Source organism: Taurulus bubalis, assembly GCF_910589615.1.
Source record: "Taurulus bubalis genome assembly, chromosome: 4".
Lineage (NCBI taxonomy): Eukaryota > Metazoa > Chordata > Actinopteri > Perciformes > Cottidae > Taurulus > Taurulus bubalis.
Genome location: NC_136592.1, coordinates 11,421,733 through 11,443,202, shown reverse-complemented (window position 1 = coordinate 11,443,202; position 21,470 = coordinate 11,421,733). Strand labels below are relative to the sequence as shown.

At 39.3% G+C, this 21,470-nt stretch overlaps 2 protein-coding genes across 2 annotated transcripts; one reads left to right on the top strand and one right to left on the bottom strand.

The window, feature by feature from the left end:
• Positions 1–2,902: 2,902 nt before the first annotated feature.
• On the bottom strand, positions 2,903–10,391 carry nae1 (nedd8 activating enzyme E1 subunit 1; the record flags this gene model as incomplete). The annotated part of the gene is made up of 20 exons (XM_079216613.1): positions 2,903–4,006; positions 4,102–4,151; positions 4,242–4,356; positions 5,045–5,137; positions 5,233–5,319; positions 5,893–5,932; positions 6,382–6,457; positions 6,610–6,743; positions 6,866–6,925; positions 7,069–7,160; positions 7,250–7,313; positions 7,443–7,505; positions 7,607–7,716; positions 8,371–8,480; positions 8,831–8,910; positions 9,383–9,454; positions 9,570–9,600; positions 9,686–9,746; positions 9,835–9,938; positions 10,342–10,391. The coding sequence occupies 20 exons, from the start codon at positions 10,389–10,391 to the stop codon at positions 3,897–3,899; spliced, it is 1,602 nt and encodes a 533-aa protein (XP_079072739.1). The 3' UTR covers positions 2,903–3,896.
• Positions 10,392–11,360: 969 nt separating this feature from the next.
• ca7 (carbonic anhydrase VII) lies at positions 11,361–17,273 on the top strand (the record flags this gene model as incomplete). The annotated part of the gene is made up of 7 exons (XM_079217289.1): positions 11,361–11,397; positions 12,032–12,229; positions 14,432–14,550; positions 14,728–14,823; positions 15,378–15,440; positions 15,550–15,705; positions 17,154–17,273. The coding sequence occupies 7 exons, from the start codon at positions 11,361–11,363 to the stop codon at positions 17,271–17,273; spliced, it is 789 nt and encodes a 262-aa protein (XP_079073415.1).
• Positions 17,274–21,470: the final 4,197 nt, after the last annotated feature.

Sequence of the window (21,470 nt, the reverse complement as noted above, 5' to 3'; positions counted from 1 at the left end):
GTGAGAGATATGACCACCAGTCTGCCACCTTTACTTTTCAATTTCCCTAAAATGACTCATCCAGTTCCCCCACTCCACTCCCCATCCCCCCTTTTCTCTCTCGATATTGCTTGAAGCTTCTAGAGAGAATCACCATTGGCACAGCTGCAGGCTGTGCTTCTGATTTACTGATTGATTTTAGCATTAACGATCAGCCCTCCTCCCCAGTAACCCAAAACACACACACACACACCCACACAAGTGGGGAGGCACACATTATCTATTGTCAGACCTCTCCTGTGGCTTCAAGATAAAGCAGTTACAAGCTGGGCAAGGAAGCTGAATTCTTGATAATGAATGGCTGCAACAGAGGAGGCAGAGTGAATTTCCCCCCAATCCAACTTCACTGTAAAACAAATTTCTCAAGTAAATTTACAAATCATTTATAGTTGTCGCCTGTGAATTACAATGACACATTTGGTTGACGAAGCGTGAGTTGGTTTGATTGTGTTATGATTGGCCTGAAATGAAGTACAATATTACAGAACAGTGGATACGAATCTCTTCTGAAACTTCCCCGTATCAATTTAATTACTGATATTTAGATGGTGCGTTGACATCTTGTTTCTGCAGCCCCCGAGTGGCCCAAAAGTATGTTCTGGTAAGTTTAAAGTGAGACTATGTAACTTTTGAAAGGAAGCGCCAGTCCTACTTAATCTGGTATGACCAGTAGCTTGTGGCTAATGTTAGCTGGCTTCAGTATTTTTATTCTCACTAATAATCTGAATCAACCCTCCTACTTTACTGTGGACTGTGTTGCTTGTTGTTCAGGAGAAACATGTATGTGCTGAAGGTTCTGTGTCCTGAAGTCCTCACCTGCCGGCATGCGATAGCCATGAGGCTAACTATGAAAAGAGGCACATGTTCCATGACAGCTTAAGAGAATAAACATGACATAACATGAACGGAAGTAGCAAAGAGCCATGCTCAAAGAATTTACAACCAGTCAATTTGAAATGACGAAATCAATCCTGTATTAGGGTAAAACTGAAAGGAGAGAAATACACTCTTTGCCATCTTTTTAAAAGTAAATGTGCATTCATGTCCATTAGTTCTCAGAGGAAAATAGTAACATTGTGCTACCAAACTATGAACCTGCTACTTACTGAAACATTACATAGTAGACACGTTTCCCTTTTTTTGTACTGCCTGTAACAGGAATGTGTACAAGCATGACTTCTCTGACACTGTGCAACACTTTTAACTCACACATTGTCTGGTAAAAAAGATTTTTCTTGTAAGATAAATGCTTTTTACTGACATGAATTAAATGTCATTACTTCATTTTATGAAATGAATTATGGATTATTTGTGTTGTTTATATTGTATTTTGCACACAAACTTCATGTTTCCAACCTTTAAATCTATCAAATTGTATTTTTTCCCCCCCCTCTATCAGTTTTTTACCTTTTTACACTCGTACTCTTTGTAGGTCCTCTTGACTTTGTTTACCATATGAATACTTCAATAACACTATTTAAAACAAAACAGGCCCCACAATGTTTGCATCAGACCCTCTTGGCTTGTTTGCGTCTGTTATCTCTAGTCAGTAGTCATCCTAACAAGAGTGAAGGTTACAGGAGACACACCAGCCACTGTCAGGACTGACAGTGAAGCAGATACAGTGAAATAACTGAAGCCATCCTGGTGTTTTTAAAATGGTCAGCACTCAATGTTGGATGTTGACACAGCTGTATACAAATTGGCTGGAGGCATTAATCAAAATTTGACCGTGTGCCCCTTCTGCAGTGTCTTGAAGTCACATGATGAAAAAGAACCAGAGAGAGTAGATGTCAAACAGCTTACAAGTTAATCAAAAGATGTTCAGGAGTTTGAAGGGCCTTAAAAGCAGTGACAACTGCTATAGGTCATGTGATTACCAACACATATTAGAACAATGAAACTCATCTTGAGACAAAGATATACCCTCAGATGTGTTGTGGAACCAAGCAATAAAATGACTAAGACGACAAATTGCTCAAATAATGTAATATTTAGTGTTTTAAAGGAAACCCTATTCCCTCATTGTTTGCATTTAAGAGTTGAAACTGTACAACAGAAGTTATTTGTGCAGAGGCAGAGTTGAACAATTACTATACTTCATGACATTATGTACATTATTTTACTGAACTTTTGTTCAGTCTTTAACGTAACAAAAAGAAAAGCTATCTGGTGTGGCCTAATAAACCTGGCACTGCGACTACAGGATAATCTTAAGAGGCAGTGGGTGGATGGATGGACACATGATAATCTATCAAGGCAGTGGACAAAATCTTCCAGAGCTGGAGATCTTGCAGAAATGGCCAGAGCACTTCTTGGCAACAAGCTCTATCCTCTCTCAGACGGAGGGGGTGTGTGTGTGTGTGTGTGAGTGAGAGAGAGAGAGAGAGAGAGAATGTGAGACTGTGCGACAGATCGCTGCATGGGGAGAGGGGGGGGGGGGGGGGGGAATAAAAGGAAAAGATCTGCTGACGGCAAAATGTCATTCTGCCAAAGTCTGAAGAAAAAAAAAGAGACAACCTTCACCCTGCCCAACAATTGCATCACAATGACCCTCATAACATAATTCTCTAGCAGCACTCCGTGCCGCCTAATCGATCGTTCTCATTACAACGACCAGCGTCCTCTGCACTTCAAGGCTTCTCAAGACAGCTATTGAGAAATATTGGTAAAGTGTAAACATCTTACAGCCGATTATGTCAAATGCAGTCTGTCTCTAATGGTCAGGAATTGGTCACTGAACAAGGTATGTGAAATAAACTTGGGACTACATGTTCAATAGTAAAAGATGAAAGGGCGCCCTCTGGTGTTGGATAAAACTCCCAAATTACGGGTTCTCAAGAAGCTCACGTTTGTCACCGAACATTTATTCAGGTTAAATGACAGTGTAATCCTTGTTTCAACTATTAAATAAGTCAACAAGTGACAAACCCACACTAAAAGTGTTTACCAGACTATTTGAACACAGGTGCAATTCAAAAGTTGTCCGATGAGCAAGGGACAAATACATTTTGCATTGTCATGCATGTTTTTTGTCTCAACTTCACTTTTGTATTAAAAATAAATCATGCTGAGGTTAAATATCCAATGTTTTATAGCAATGCATGAGAGTTAAACACTACATACAGCATGTTCATTTTCACCAAAAATCTTCCACCTCGTTCTAAACACCACAATAAGTGACCGTTGTGACTACAGTAAACAAAGTGCTGCTACATTGTAATCTTCATCCATTTCACAAATGAAAATATCACATGACTGTTTTGAATTTTTAAGTTTCAGCGCCAGCTTTTTGCCACTAAAAAGGTTTTAAGAAAAAAAATTGGGTGCTATTCTGATTTCACCCTTCAAGAACCTTTAGGAATCAAAAAAAGCTTGATGGTCGAAAAAAAACTTGTGACCTCTGATATTCAGCATGATAAGCATTTTTAGTGCACACATTTTTGGCAGTTATCCCATTCAAATATGATATATATTTTACAGTTTAGATTTATTAATGCAAGTCGGTCTTTTGTTCGGAGCCCAGGAAAGGACAAGGCAGGTTTTCTTTTTAATTGCAGACAGATTCAGACCTACTAAACTCCTGATTTAACCAGCGTTTAATCAAAAGAAATCATTAATACTTTAGATGTAATAAGTTGTTACAGCACATCCGCAGCATGCATTTAGGAGCACTGAATTAATGTCTTTATAACGGAGGCCAATCTCAAAATAACATTTTCCGATCCTTGCAGACTGCTCCACAGTTGGGATCGTTTTTTTTTTTTTTACTTAAATATTTTTGCTAGTCTTCCTGGGCTCTTTCCTCTGTTTTCTCTAATAATTTCTGTCAGCAAACGCAGAATCCCTAACTGAATTCACAACTGTAAGGTAGCAGAGGTCTGTGACATTGCGTTGTAAATAAAAGTGTTGTTGAAGGGCACAAACTGGTGGCTGATGATCTTGATGGCCTCTTGAGCAGCAGATCCTACAGAAATGCGATCGAAAAAGAACATAAGCATTTTGGATTTAGCAGCGCTGTGTCTTAGGTTCATTAATTTCTGAAGAGAGATACAATATTACCTCCCAAAAATGCTGCAACTGTGTGTGGCTCTGCTGCACCATATCGACAGCTGCAGATGGGGTAATAAAAAAAGGTTCATGATTATTTGGCACAGTCTTAATCACTCTAACCAGTAAATCCAAGAGTGGCTGTAACTTACAACTCATGGATGTAATCGTCTTTGATGTTGACGTTGAGGCTGTACTCCTGCAGTAGGCTGTTCACACACAGCTTCAGTTTGCTGATGTCGTCCTCCACCTGGTAGTTATAAACTCCTGGTAAGAGAGGACATGTGGTTAAAGATGGGGGAAACATAAATGAGACTAATGAAATAATTGTGTTTCTGTATCCTGGCATTAGGAGGAATGATCTACATTAACTTGCAAAAGTGCAAAAGAGTGGCCAGAACACAGATATTCCTTAAAGACAAAAAAAAAATAGAAAACATGTTTGGCGTTTCATATATGCCTTTGGGAAAACTCCAAACATGTTTCTCTTTTGTGGAGCCATATTTTTTCCATTTTGCAAAAATGAATTCAATGGTGCACTGTGTGATGTTCAATGTTTCTGGTATTTTTTTTTAATAACCCAACCCTGATCTGTACTTCTACAGAACTTTATCCCTGAGCTGTTTATAGAGCTCCTTGGTCTTCATGGTGCTGCTTGTTTAGAGGCCTTTCAGACTCTGGGGCCTTTCAGAACAGCAGCATGTGGACTGAGATCAGGTGACACTTTGATTGCACACAGGTGGACTTAATTTAACTAATTATGTGACTTCAGATTGTATTTAGGGCAATCAAAGCAAATACATAGGCATGCACCGCATACCATTTATTTTTTAAAGAATATTTCATCCCTAAGGGTGTGAGTATTTTTGCAAGGTACCGTACACAATTCTGCAGAGTAGATTTAGACTGATATTTTTAAGTTTTAAAGAGAGATCTGTATAAACCTTGACTTTACCTGGGTAGCGGGAGTGCTGTTGATAGAAGCGATCAACAGAGCGAAGCATGAGGTAGAAGACCATCTCGCTATCTGGATTATCCATGCTTGAGGCTGAGGATACACAGCCATTGTTAATAGGTGAATCATTTAGTAAATAAAACAAGACTGAACAGTTTAATCAGAAAGTAAATGAATCTCCAACTTACTGATTTCATCTTTATTTACTGAATCCACACTATATTCTTCAGCCAAAGATCTGCAGCGCACCACTCTCAGAAAGGATGAATTCTTACCTAGACACAGACAGTTAGCAATTTACTTATTGCAGGTGCAGCGATAGAGCACATTACGTTCTACTTGTATGCAGAGTGAGTTATCTTGAGTCCAGAAGGGGCATACAGCGGCAGCATTACAAATTGTAATCTCTCTATCTTCGGAAAAATGTAACCTTTTAAAGTCAGAAAAGGCAACACGCCTGCATGATGGCAACACGTGACAGGCATGGTGCTTTGAAGAGCTGCTAAATTAGTAATGCACGCGTGAGGCAGTTTTGATTCCCGCAGCATACCAATCTGTGTACATACATGTTTGTCTAAAAAGAAATCCTCATTGGGTCCGTTTATATGGATACACTAATTACCATGAATAATCGGCTCAGGCAGTGTAATTAAAGGCTGCATTATTTGAAGTAGAGATTTATTTTCCCCAATGTACTTATGTACTCTGCATCTCAATATTAAATATATTCCTCTAAAAACACTCAATATAGTATGTAGTATAGATAGAATATTGCATTAATCAGGTTGAGATCAAATGTGTGTGCATGTACCCACTGAATAATAACATGTATACTTTTTAATACTTACAGAACAGTTTGATGTCCTTCTCAGAGATGCTCTCTGGTGGCTGGTGGAAAGTAAAAGAAAATTCAGTGGAACTCCCTTTTAGTCAAATACATTATGTCAGTAGCAAAGGGCTCATCCATGAACTGAGTATTTCAGGGCAAAATGTAATAATGCTGTAATAATGCTGTAATAACTGAATACGACCATGGCTGCACGCTAGACTGACTCAAAAGCAGCAATGACAACACAAAGAGCAGAAATAACAGCCAATTTTGGTGTAGGTGCTGTTTTTGTCACACATTTTCTCTTAACCACCATTTGTTGGATAGATGTCCATATATTAACCATCTAAGCAGCTAATTGTTAGCCTTTAAATGTATAGTAATATGGTCAAATTGTTTTATTTTATTTTTTAGTAGACATTAATTGATTGAATTAAGCCCTCTATTCTTCAAGATTGTTTCAGACTAACTTAAACTAACTTTATTCGGCGACTACTGAATAACCTACCTTTCCAATAGACTGCAATAGACATTCTACATGCTTAGAAACAGCTGCTGCATCCTGCATGGCCTTTTCCCTGTAACTGAAATAAAACAAAAACATTATCAAATTATGACCTGTTAGAAGGAGAGACATAGAACCACATCAGATCTTTTTTTTGTTGTTATTTTCTGTTGCTCATGTGCCCTCTACAAATCTATCTCCATTGTTAGCATCCATGTATTTCACACTTACACATTCTGAAGGTTGATGAACTTCTGAGAGTCTGCGATCATATCTGGGATGGTTCCCCGTACCGGTAGGCTTCCATTGCCTTCCTTGAGAGCAAATTCCTTGACCCCTCGCAGCATCACCCAGAAAGACGGGGTCTAATACACACACACCAACACAATACTCCACACTTCAAAAATCATTTTAAATGTTTCTGAAATTATGATATGACAATGTGTGTGTTAATAAAATAGTATCAGGAAAAATAAAAAGTAAAAACCTGTGATGTGACGTTGTTACACTCCTCACTATTGAAGAGGTCTTCAACAGCACTGGGAATCTGCAGAAAACACAAGACGTTACTGGGGGAGTCTCACTAGACTTGACTGTCAACCGTTACACGATAGAAAACGGACTGATTGGGGGTGTGAAAGGTGAGATGTGTTAAATGAGACACAACCAAGAGTGTTTGAGATCTGACACCTTGGTTGGATTTAAAGCAGTATTGACATTCTTAATGGCTTCTTCAAAGTTTTCTTCATCCTCTGGGACACCGTTCTCATTCTTCCGGATCCCTGAAGGAACACACATCACACATGAATTCATGTCCCACTGCCAAGTCACTGAACTTATAGGCAAATACAATCCAAAGGTTCACACACACCTTCCCGAATAAACTGTCTGAAGGCCTCTTTCTCCTTGTAATTTTTCGGTGCTTGACGGTTGTGCTATAATGACAAAATAGAGTGACATTTTATTGTACAGCAACAGATCAAAAGCAGTGAGGCATACATAGCAGTGATTGAGTGTTTGTCAGACATCGTGGCACTGGGGAGGTCAAATAAAATGTGCTGTACCTCATTGAGCCATCTCTCCAGGTGCTTGGCAACAATGATGATCCACGGTGTGTGACTGTGATCCTGCAGATTAAATAAAAAGCATGAAGTACTATCAGTTGTGTGAAGTGCAGTTTAAACTGACTAATGTCTCTAAACAAATGAGCTGAACCTAAAGTACTCACCTTCTTGTCCATGCTGTCAAGGTCATAGGACTGAATGTGGTTCTTTAATTCGGCAAAAGGCTGGTGTAACCTCAGGTCCTCCAAGGCATTGTCCGGATGGGATTCAATCACTGAAGAGAAGAGCATGGTCACAACACCAGGGCCAATGTGCGCTCATGCAAGTAAAGAGCATAGCTGGGACCTTGTTAGTTTTTTTTTTACTGTGGAATAGCCTTCCGTTAAACATTCAGAGTTCAGATCCGAGCTAATCTATGAAGTAAGATTGAGTAAAATGACAGGCAGGCCCTGGAAGTTTTATTGTATTTTTAATTTTATTGTGTTTTGATGTTATTGCTTCTACTCTAGTGCTTATTAGTTCTGCTTCTAAAATGTAAAAATTGTGAACAAAAGAAAAATTTTGATCAGGGTTGTGAAGTTAATGTATTTGTCATGTTCTTTAAACAATACAATATAAAATAAAACAAAATGTCAATAAATATTTTTAAAACTTCTAATGTCACGTGTAAACTATGAGCCACAGTGAAATGATGAGATACCAAAAAGTGTGGACACAGGCAGATAAGATGTAAATAATACTATATTAGACTAAGGGGTAACATGTTATTCATCACAGTAATGCATTTGCAATTTCATGAGTTGATGCTAAACTGTGAATTTAAAGCATTACCCCTGTATCAATTATACAAGTTAAAAGTTTAGAATGTGTTAGTGTTACAGTGTCATAATATGAGAAGCGATTCCAAGTGAATTGCTGTTGAACTAACCTGAATGCTCCTGCACCACCAGTCTCATGTAGCCGATCAGGCCGTAGCTTTTACACACTAGGAACGGTACAGAGGCATTCCACAGAACGGAGCCGAGCCTCAAACATGTGCTGTTGGATGTCAGAGAAAATATGACAGGTTTATTGGACAGAAAACTGAAAATGTGGCGATGTAACATGGGGGACTCCTAAATAGGCCACACCCTATGTAGAAATAAACGGCTCATTCTTAACTAACATTAGTTGAACTTCTATATACATATTATTTTAAATGTCTGCCAATGAATCCCCCTAAAGACTACACACTGTTCCTTTAACATCAAACCCAGCCAAAGTGCTCGAGGCTCCATCCATGATGGACATTTAGATATTTCTTTGAAATTATACAAAACAATTCTAATTCAGCATACTATAGGTTCTGACAATAAAAAGTGAGAGTAAAGATGAACTATAGCTCATACCATTCTGGCAACTGGACCCCAATGACGATGGTAAACCTGTGGAAAAACTCTGGATTGTTGTCCAGAAGCTTGTTTGGACTCTACAGATGAGACACAAAATACAGAGGGATCCATCACTATCAGAGCAATGTCACTGGTCAATTCCTTTACATATTTAAACAACACATGAAGTATTCAGAGGCGTTGGTGTGGTCCCACAACCCAAAGACATGCAGCTTAGGTTAATTGGAATGCAGCTTAGGTTAATTGGTGTGAATATGATGGTTGTCTGTCTCTCCATGTCTGGCGACCTGTCCAGAGTAAACCCTGCCTTTGCCCAATGTCAGCTGGGATCAGCTCCATCCCCCTCCCACAACCCTGAACAGGATCAGCGGTTAAAGATAATGGATAGTTGGATGTAGTATTCATAGATCTACTTTTAAGTAATTAAAAATAACCATGTTTAATGTGTGTTAAATATTGTAATTGTTATGATATATAAAAATGTGTGTTTTCAGTTCATACTGAAACATTATTACTGTTGTGACATCATGTCAAAACTTAAATACCAACCTCCTCAACAAAGTTTCCAGAGACATCACTGTTAAGTTCTTGTAGCAGCTCCGTGGCAGCCTGTGCTCTATTCTGCAACATTAAAACATAGGTCAATGACCTACTTTATGAATAACCGAGGAGGAGAGATGCAAGATGGAAAACATGACAGGAGTTTGAAACACAAATTTACTTCAGCGAGACATACCTTTCCAATGCTGTTGTTGCTCAGGAAAAAACTGCAAGACAAGATCAAGAGGGTCAACTGTGAATACACCACATATTCAATTCAAGCTTAGGTCAAAAACAACAACATGGTCTTACTTGTTTCCCACATCTTCCCCAGAAACGGTGTGTCCATCAACTATGGTGAATGCTCCAATACCTGACAAAGAGATCAATGAATTCAATTACACGGATGCTTTTCATCAGCTCCTGCAGCATCCTCACCAACAACAAGCCATCTGTTTCACCTGGAAGTACTAGATTCTTCAGTATTTCCGTCCCAGTTGCTGTGGCATTGATGAGACAAACGTGTGCATTCTCCAGTGATTCTTGACCATGGTCCCCCCACAGTCTGAAACACAACATGGACATGTGTTGCCACCAAACGCTCGTGATACAATTCACCCTGAAGCGCTGTAAACACACCTAGCAAGGCGTGCACAGTATAGAGCTTCTACAGCATTGGGCTACCATTGTTACACTTGTATAGCTAACAAAGTGGTTGTAGTGTCACAGGACGTCACTAGACAAGCTGGCTTTTTTTTTTGGCAGACCAAACACCAAACCCTTCCCATTCGCCTTCCAGCTAACGTGTTAGCTCACCGATGCTGTATTCACTACAACGCAAACAGCGAGCTAATGCTAGCTAACGTCCGCTCTCAAGCCTCATTAATGTCGATGCTGGGACCTCTCAAATGGAGTCGCAGGACATTTAGCTAAAGGAATAAGAAACCTACGATTCAGTTTAAATGTACCTGAGTTGCCTGTCGTATTTCTGTTCTTTGGAGGCTTTGGTGGCTGCCATGGTATCTTTTCAATGAGTGAAGTCTACGAACGAATCTTAACTTCCTCTATGGCAGATTCGACACAAACATACCGGTGTTAAAATCCGGCGGCGCACTTTCGACACACATTCTCCCCCATATTCGGAGACTTTGAAGTTAAATTATAGTATAAATATTGTGGTAATAATAAAGGAAGAAGCTTTCATCGGGAACTAATGTATGCATACAAATATGTTATTGTACTACCTCGAACAATTATTATAGTACAACAATTAGTGAAACATTTCCCAAAGTCCACGGTGATATCATCAAATTGCTAATTGTATCTTCAGGACCAACCTAAGGATAGTGTGAGACAAGCAGCAAATCCTGACACCTGCCTTCACGTCCTCCCAGGGGTACACGTACCTCCATTTGAGGACCACTTTTTTACGACCAAAGATTTAAAACAGCCGCACAAAACAACGACGAAAAATAATACATAATAAAGAAATAGTATTACAGCAGATAATGTTCGGTTATATGACCATTTATTTGTAGTTCGTTTTGTGTCATTTTTCTCTCGAAATTGTGTATTTCTAATCCATGGTCTGTATTGATGATTTTGTCCAATTAGTAGCTGATCAAATATGTCATTAGAATTTTAGGATATCAAATACATTATGTTGTATAGAGTCATAATAGTATTCATCCATAAAGGACTGACCTAATGCAGCTAGCTTTAAAAGCTCAGTCAGGTGTAAATCGTGTGTGCGTGTATGCGTGTATGTGTGTGTGTGTGTGTGTGTGTGTGTGTGTGTGTGTGCGTGCGCGCGTGTGTGTGGGTGTGAAGGGGCGTTTCGCAAAAGGGATAATTGACATTCCCCTTCGGCCACTACATAACCTTCATCAATAGGGTCTGATATCCGAGTCCGTCCTCCACCTGCGCACCGGAGCGCAGAAGTCAAACGCCTACAAGTTGGTCAGACTTGAGTCCGTTTGCAGGGACAATGACAGGAAATCTCTGGGGATATGGAAAAGAGGACGGTAAGATCTCTCAGCATGCATGTTTCTTGACTGCTTTCCCATAGATGTATAGTGTAGGTGATTCTCCTTATATCCGACAATAACATGCATGATTACTGTAGTTTATTTTCGCTGGGGGCCACGGAGAGGAGCACCGCTGTTAATGCGAGATTAGCCACATGCTTAAGGGGATGCCTGCTGTCACTTTGAACTGACTTTCCACCCGATTTGCATTGGACTCTTTGAGTGCGAGACATTGCGTTTCATCAGTGTCAAGGCCAATGCAAGGCAAGTTGCTCCACTTACTGTGGCACATGTTTGGTGTGGAAGAGAGAGAAAGAGAGACACAGTCAATTGATCACTGAGTTATTTTTTTATTCATGGGATCTTGATTTTGTTTCCGACCTGTAAGATGTTGCTTTAGAAACGGACCTTAAACAGTTGTGGTTTAGAGAAGATTTAAGTTAGCTGTGTTGACCCTAAATGTTACTCTATATAGAATTAGGTTAACATTTTTATCTTTGTGAGCCAGTAAATCTGTTTTTTTGTTTGTAAAGTAGACTTCATCTTCACCACATGAGCAAGCTGCAGTGTTTTAAGGCTGCAGACAATTATTTGTTTTCTTATGGTCTTTTTTTTTTTTTTTAATGATAAGGTCCTTCTGTGTGGCACAAAAACTACCCTGTCGCCCAGGGGGACCGGCAGTCTCCCATTGACATTGTCCCTCATCAGGCTTCACATGACCCCAGTCTGGGTCCGGTTGTCCTGAACTACGATCAGTGTACCTCCATCAGAATCGGCAACAATGGACACTCTGTTGTTGTGGAGTTTGAGGACTCGGATGACCGCTCGGGTAAGAAAAATCTGCTCTTTAGCATTTACTTCTTCAGAAATCCCACTTACAAACCAAACCAACAACCAGTTCAAATGCATTCTGCTTTTAGAGCTGCACAATCTACAGAGGTCACTCTTGGGTCTGGATGTGGTGAACACATAAAATGACAATTAAAAATAGAAATGTGAATGGTCTTGGCAGAGATTATACGTTGATATGACATGACCTATGACTGCATTAGAAAATTATTGATTGAATCTATTGAGATAACAGTCAAAGGGATATGCTGGCATATCTGTTGTCAATCGCATGCAGTGGAAATATGCACTGAATAAACATAAGCTTGAAATGTGGGATTACCTTGGTTCTTAAAAAAAAGTGCAAACCATGTGCATAACTGACCATAATCAAAGGTTACAAATAAACCCCTGATTATGCTGCAGGGAAATACATCCAGCAGTTAACTGTATGAGCATCTGTCTGCTGGACAAGAGATAATAACCTCAGGTGATCTCAATGGTTATTATGACCCCATTTGCTTTTATCACTGGGTGGATGTTAACCACCCTGTCATTAACATGAATGATAAGCTCAGAAATGTTGGGCTGTTTGGCTCAGACAGTTTCCTCAGCGCAAGCAAGCAACTATCACCAAAAGTAATTAATGAAGGTGTAGACCTGTAGGGAAACTAATGCACTTTCTCAGCACTTCTCCGCTGGTCATATGAGGTGCCCAAATCCCCTAAACCTGCTGTTGTCAGTCTAGGTGTACACATATTCACATGTGACGGTGTTCTGTGTCACTGTTCTTTTGGTAAGAAAAGGATGATACAATGACTAAAAGTATCTGTGGACAATAGCATAATACAAACTTTTAACAATATGTTATGAGCTCAAAGATCTGGCTCTCAATAACAAACATGACAGACGTTGATTTATAATTAATGCATTTCTCTCGAGTATTATTAATGTTGGCTGTATAGTGGCCATTTGTCTCGTGAATAAAATGAACATAATCAAAGAAAATAAATCAAAATCAAAAAGCCACTGATGCACCGTAGGTTTGTATATGACGCAGCTAAAAGAATGCAGGGTCTATGCGGGAGTCCGATTTTACTGATATTTATTGAAAATTAACAAAAACAAGCAAACAAACAAAAGAACAAAGAACCCCTAATGCTGCCTCTCCCTCGTGAGCTGATCTGATGCTGGTAAAAAAAAAAAATCATAGGCCTACTCAAGTGAATCCCGGTCCTATACCCGCCTACTCCTTTAAGTACACTAGGTGCCCAAAGCATTACCCAATTAACTAACCAATCTAAAGACTAAGTAAACAACTATAAAAAATAAAAACTATCCTAATACATCAACACAATCTAACCTAACTAAGCTAACAACTATAATTAAACAATACTACTTGTGAATAAAAATAACTTATAATATTAATAAATAGCTCTTACATTGGCTTTTACAACATTATTAACACCTTCAACTGTACCCTATTCAACACATCAGTTATTTTTTAATGGCTATAATTGCCCCATATTCAAGATAAATAATACATTTTATTTAACAGATTTTATTCTATTGGATCCCACTATTCGTATGGTCATCCACATCTATATTTGAATATAGACCAGACCAATGTTTTGCTCCTTGTTCCATTCATGCCGAGCTAATATGACCTGGACTGGTGTGGCCCGTTTGTCAGAAGGATGTCAGCAGCATCACAATGAATAACAGTCAGATTAGACTGGCGTGCATACCCAGCAGAGCAAGCCATAGGCTCTGAAAACGGTCTGTACTATTCTGATAATGGGCTGAACGTCTTCATGACATATATTAAAGAACTGTTCATTCTTGTTGGCCAATAATCCTGAATTTAAAGCTAAAAAGTAGCTATAACGTTGCTTTATTTAGCTTCTATTTGCGTCTCCAACTAAAGCTTGTGCCACGGAGCTCTTATGATGGATTTGTTGGTGAATCAGGTCGTCTCTCTGTCGGCGCTCATGTCTCAGTTTGGCGTTAGAATTTGAATAAAGTATGCTGGGTTGCACAAGTTAACTCATCCTGCAGTGGTACTAAGCTCACACGGGATGCTCTGTGGAGCTTTTTGCTGGAAAGCATTTTGCCTAGCACCCACAGACAGTGGAGAAGGGTGTGGGTGTGAATGATGAACCATATTTTAATTTTATTTCTCTTTACATCTCATCTTCTACAGTGATCCGGGGAGGCCCTCTTGACAACCCCTACAGGCTGAAACAGTTTCACTTCCACTGGGGTGGAAAGGGCTGCCATGGCTCTGAGCACACTGTCTCAGGAAACAGCTATGCTTCTGAGGTTAGTGTCTCGATACATCACTGTGTCAGCGTTTAATCACCAAATCACAGAAGTAAGGTATATGTGGTCACATATGTTGGTATGAAATAAATCAATTAATGGCATGTGAATTGATTTAATATATTTCACTATAAAAGCCAGTTCTGTTTCTTTCTGTCCTTCTATTTGCCCCTTTAGCTTCATTTAGTACACTGGAATGCTGTCAAGTACGAGACGTTTGGAGAGGCGGCCACAGCTCCTGACGGCCTCGCTGTCCTCGGCATCTTTTTACAAGTATGATTTTTCTCTTAAGTGCACTCCAATTTTCTATCCCTGTGCCCCCTTTGCTCTACATTTTGTATTTCTGTAACAGTTTTTACAGTTTCTTTTTTAGGTCATGGCAACTTGAACAGAGTCAACGGCAGAATGATGTATTATTGTCGAGCAACTCCATACTCTATTCAGAATTTTATCCTAACTTTTCACAATTCTATTTTTTTGCACCACTGGCATTATTTGTGTGAATAGGATGGCAGTAATTACTATTTTATTTTACTCCCCTTTTTGAATTGCTGAAAACTCTCCAATGTGGGAGGTGTTTTCATAAGGTTGTAGAGGTTATAAGAGAAAAATGATTAGAGTTGTAAAGCTCTTATGATCACCGTCACCAGTGTTGTGGTACTGCAACCTATGTTTTAGATATGTGTCAGCTTCAACAAAAATTAACAGGTGTGATTTATTTTTTAATGTTTTTTTGTAGTATTTAAATTGTTTTTGTAAATATTTAATATTTATTCCTTCTGAAAGTCACAACTCCAATTCAAAAGCAATCTCATCTGTTACGTAAGACAGGTGACGACCATAGATGGCTCAACATGCTAACAGACGCTCTGTACACGGTGAAGTTTAAGGTGAGCACTATACTGGGTTTTATTAATTGTAATAATCTTGTGGTTTATGACTTGCTCTCAGCATCATTGCCGCTTTAAAAACGCTGTTGTCTTTTTGTTTCTGTTACAGGGCAGTGCCGCAGATTTCAAAGGTTTCAACCCAAAGTGCCTCCTGCCCAGCAGCCTCCACTACTGGACCTACCTGGGATCACTGACCACGCCCCCCCTGCACGAGAGCGTCATTTGGATCGTCGTGAAGGATCCAATCACAGTGTCGGAAAAGCAGGTGTGTGTGTATGTGTGTTGCAAACCTGTTAATTTTAATAGATGCCAGATTCTCAGCACGTAAAACACTGTAGTAGTTATTTATTATTCCAGGTCATGTGGCACAGCCATTCATACACAGGATTAGCCCCAATCCAGTAGTGGGAAACCCCTCTGGCACAATATCTATTTCCTTGACTAAAACAATAATAATAATAGATCTACCACCACTGCTTAAAAAGAGATATCTACAGTTCTATATAAGTTTAAAACACCTAATATATTTTTTTCTTAATTCTGCTATCGAGTGTTAATGATTACTTTCATATTTTTGTTGTAGCCAATGATCTGCACCCATATTTTTATAATTTTCTCTCAAAATGTACAGTTTTTAAATGTAAAGGGCAGAAGTTTGTACCTGAAGACATGTACTGGTATGCTTCAGCTGCAAGTCAGTGGATGCTGCACTTGATCAGTCAGTTGTGACATCCATGTTTCCTGGCCTGCATACTGTTTGGCTATGTTCCACTAGGCTGCAAGGATCCACTGCCTCTTTGGCTGTCAGTCCAAAGTTGAGCATCAGTATGCCATGTTTGAGTTGTGGGGGTGGGTTTCCTTCTATGCTGTAGCATGTCCAGATATTTACTAAGCATGATGCTTTATTTAGAGACCAGAGCGAGCATCATTCATGGGGGATGCCGTGTGTAGGGTTGACCTGGTTTTTATCCTCCTGTCTTTTGCACTGAATTGAATCAGAAAGTTTAGGTCTGGTAACTCCAGGTTTATGACACGTTAAGCTTACTAACTGGATGTCTGCAGCACATGCCTTCCAGGCCCTTCTGTGAGCTGGCTCTGGGGCGACCGCTGCCAGCCTCTGGATTATACTCTCACACATTTTTAACTTGAGAACTGTACACGAGGAATCAGGAGTTATAATGACGGTGGCACCTTGGGTGTAGCCATGAGCGATCTGTCTGTAAACCCATGTGTGTGGCATAGCTGGGGGTGAGGCTTAAGCTCGGCAACTGGCCTCACTACCTATGACTCCAGTCTCAAGCCTTTGATCCCCTCCAGCTGATTATCCTGATGGATGGATGGCTGGATGTGTGCAGGGCTTTAATTGAGAAATGCTTGCATGGAGACCCAGCAGGGAAAAGCTCTTGCATAACAGGGTATTATTTTGTTTTTAATTTCCCCTCATAGAGCTGGAAAGGAAATGGCGAAAGAGGCTTTATGTGTGGCTGTTTTTTTACATTTTAAAAGGGGCATAAAGAATATATCCCATACTATTCAATGTACTAGGGACAGATGACTGTATTCTTGGTTTTGGTCTTTTAATGGAATTTGTTGACTATAACGTACACAGTCTCACCAGTGTCTGGTATGGAGCACAGAGCCTGTTTAACAACAGAAATGTAATTTATTTGCAAAAATATCAGGGGAAAATATTGTTCTGTCTCTCCAATGCAGCTGGGCAAGTTAAGGACGCTTCTGTTCACCGGAGAGGAAGAGGATCAGAGGACACGCATGGAAAACAACTTTAGGCCTCCCCAACATCTCAAAGACAGGAAAGTGCGTTCCTCCAATTAATGTGACCCCAAGAGGTCTGACGTCGTAGACGACAAAGGATTTTCTTGACAACAGTAAATGCATTGATTTGATTGTACTTTATTTCCTCATGGTAGCTTGTCCTGAGGATTTCTGATTTACTTTGTACAGAAGAGTCACTGCCAGCACATTGACACACATGTGTCCCTCTTCTGGTCAGAAGCTTCAATGGCAGAGTGAGGAATCAGTTTTTTAATGTTTTTAGGGAAATAAAAAGGGATATCATGAAGCAGCAATGTAATAACATTACCTCTTTGCAAGTTTGTTATTTGACTAATCTGTTCTATTATAGAGATATTTTCACATTATTATGACAAGCTATATGTTAATGAAGATCAATGTTGGATGTGTTTCAAAAGCAAGCTCTTGTAAGGTGCTATCATATCTAACTATTATATTGCAGACTGGTATCATACCACTCTGCCATCTGCAGATTCACAGCCTCGGCCTCACTGATCCCGATTGATCCTCTGTTGATCCAGCCCATTGCTGGTGCTTCCCAGTCCCTGGGGCCATAGGTCCCTTCCAGTTCAACAATCCCAACTGAAGGTGCTCCGTTTGGCCATGACTTAGGGCATGAAAGTCTCTGGTCCTTTAGAGCTCAAGAGACTTGAGATATTCGTCCCTACCTGGGTGATAGGTTTTTGTTAAATATGGAAAGCTTGCTAAAAATAATGTGTTCAAAACGTTTTCTCATTTGGGATTTATTATATTTATCTCCTGCAGCTTCAACAAGATGCCGTGTGAATTCAATATTTCAATCAAACCATAAATCTTTGGCTTTAAACTGCTTGCTACTGGGAGTGTTTCCTTACCCCGTGCTGTGTTTCCACTATGCAGGACGTGATGCATACATTTTGATCAACAGCTAACCGCTGAAGCTGCACTAAGAGAAACCCATACGTGTTCCATGTAAATGCCTGGTGTCTCACTTGGAAGAGTTATGGCTACTTTGTCTAATGCAGGTCCTTATTTAGATAGACCTAGATTTTACTAATGCAGAGAAACTTGTTCACATAAAATAAACGCACACATGAACAATGGTACCTCAGTTATAATTAGTATATGTTGTTTACGGGAAAGAACAATATAATTGTAATTCATATTCAATTTGCTTCTATCAACCAAACACAGCAGATTTCTACTCTTGTATGTGTATCTGTTTTGGTGAAATGAATACCTTGTCCCTGGTATCTACAATAGGATTTGAACCAAGGAGTCATTCAAGCAAATGTTTAAACTCACTCACTAATCACAAGTAGCAATACTGGGCTCAAGGTAATTAGTAGCCAGGTTGTAGCCGAGAGGGATCAGCGCTGGAACATGGGCTGTGATCAGTCAATTATTTACTAACTGTTTTAATTGAGCCGGTTTTATTTAGCCCTTTCAGCATGCTAGAGTGTTTCATAGTTAATAATATCAAGAGACTAATATTGTCATAAATGCACATGGGTGTGGCTGTAATGTGGAGAGAGGCTATTACCTGTGTTTCTGTCTTGGTTTTCTGAACCGGACAAATGGAGAAAGAATGTCCTTGTATCAAAGTGTCTTATATGAAATTAAAATAACTAATTTACATATATGATGATTCTCATTTACCGCTGACCCTCTTAAATAAGATACTGTACATTTAGGTAGAAACCTCCCCCTCTCCATCCAGAGATACACAAACATAATTCAGTGTATTTTGTTATGCCCAAAATTACAAATTTGCCTCGGAGGGCTTTACACCCTTTACACATACGACATCCCTGCCACATAAATGAACAACGTTATATGATTGAATCTGCCATGTCATTGCATTCTTTTCCGATAAACTGTTTCTCATTCAAATTTGGATTCATTCAGCAAATTATAAGAAATCTCAGATATTCTCAGTCATTTTTTGCCATTTTTGAGTTTTGACAGTGGTAATATGTAAAGTATCATTTTAACACCTTTTAAAAAATCTTAATTGATTTAAGTCTGTGGCTTCAACATGTGGCTACAATATTTGTCCAGCAGATGGCAAGATTGAAGTATATTTGCAGATTAATATCCTAGATTGTATATTTGTATCCTGCTATTTTAATGATAATTGTAAGAACATATTTAATTTAACTGATCTAAGTTTAGCAAGCTCTGTCTAGGGTTTGATTGTGATGAAAATAAAGGAAACCACAGAATACAGACTTGCACATACAACCTAATAACACACCATATGCAATTACAGTTTGAACACATTACATTGGAAAACAGTTGGATTTATTGACACCTGTATGTCTTGTGCTGACATGGTTATATTGACTTTCTTTCACAGACACATTTGAACTACAAACTACATGTTTAATGATGTTTTTGTGTCATTTGCAGAATCTTCCTGTAGGTGGCGTTATCTACTGTCTGTTGTACCACATGCAGCGATAACGCGGCTCTTCCTTTTATCTGACAAGGATTTAAATGTTGTTTTAAAGCAAAGAATAAACCACAGACATCTTGGATGCATGGAAATAGCTTCAATTGAAAACTATGTATTTCATAGAAAAGGACTGACAACAGCAGTAACACTCGCTTACATCCAAAGAGACATGATATTATTTGCTATCAGTAACACTTGACCTTGCCTTTGTCCATCCTTCATGACACTATGTAAGTATTGTTTGAATCAAGAGGTTGCATTACACCCCATCTGGTTTCATTATTGCTGATGGCTGCGGAAAAAAATATGTTTCAGGTTAATGAATAAAGAATGAAAGTGGGTGTGAGTGAAGTATATTTAACACATATTTTGAAATAATCCTTCCAAAATAGCATCAGGGAGCTTTATTGAGATGAGAATACCTGAGCGGGCACATCATTCTCAGCCACAATCGATGTGCCATGAAATATAATATCACAGTCAGGCCTCAGAAATAGAGTCAGTCACATGTATTTTTAGCATCAGGATATCTACTTGCTTGTTGCAGTGATTTTTCCCAGACACAGCAACATCTGAGCAACTATGGAATATAAACCTGCAGGATAAACAGGCTGCAGAAAAAGTGACTGGTCAGACAGAATAATTCAATTGTTGAGAGAATGGCTAGATGATCAATGTGTTAGTTTAAATGATGATAGATATATTACTGCATAGATATTCCTATATAAGTGACCTTATTCACTGGTCCTTTCAGTACATATACCAAAAAATTGTTCAAGAGCATAACTTCAGTTAATGTTACATTCCACCACAGCTGAGGGCATGAGGTTTGAAAGATGAAGACATGACAGAAGAAGATTAATGTTGCATTATGAGAAATGTAGAATCCAGTGTTTTAGAGCTTCGCCCACATATAGTAAGTAAAACATCTTGACCTCTGCTGCTTTGTATGGACCTAACCTTACCGAAATGCTATAGAGCCCCTTTAAGTGACTATACATTCTAATTCGGTCATGAAGCTGGAAAGGCTCAAACCATGTGTTCCACTAATACCACAGCCACTATTTCATCTGAACCAGTATCTAGCCTTCTTATCTCACAGTTTTTATGACGCTCCATCTTCACAGACTGCGTCACTTCTTCCGTTTTTCAAAAAATGGGACTCTCTGCTCTTAAATCCTTTTAGTTTTTCCAATATTGTCAAGGACGGAGACTCTATCTGGCAATCAGGGGACAAGGACAATGGTGCAGTTGCCATGGATACAAACAGCACATGTAGCACAACACAATTGTTGGCCAGCTCATATCTCCCCTACTTGTCTGAGAGCCGGTGATCCATCGCCATCACCCTGTCAGAAAATATAACCATACTACAAACATATCGGACCTTTTTTCCCCCTAAACACCTCTCTGGTGACACGTTTATTTCTCTATTCATTAGGGAGCTTTATTTAGCAGCAGGTAATCTATTTTTCAGTGAACATGCCTGTGATGTCCAGCTTATTATATCCACACACACCACCTGTCTATCCTGGATGCTGATGTTTTGCCTTCATCCAGGTTCATGGTCAGGGTTTTAAGGTTCAACGGTAACAACTATATCGACTTTTTATAGGTTGTGTATATACACCAAATACCATTAAGGGTGTCAGGCAGTGGCCTTGGTTCACAGAGTGGATTATAAATCACAGCAAAGGAGAAGAGATGAGGTTCCTTCTCTCGGGCACTCTGTTGGTGGTCTGTTATGATAATTAAAGAAAACAGAGCCTCTTGGCCATGGG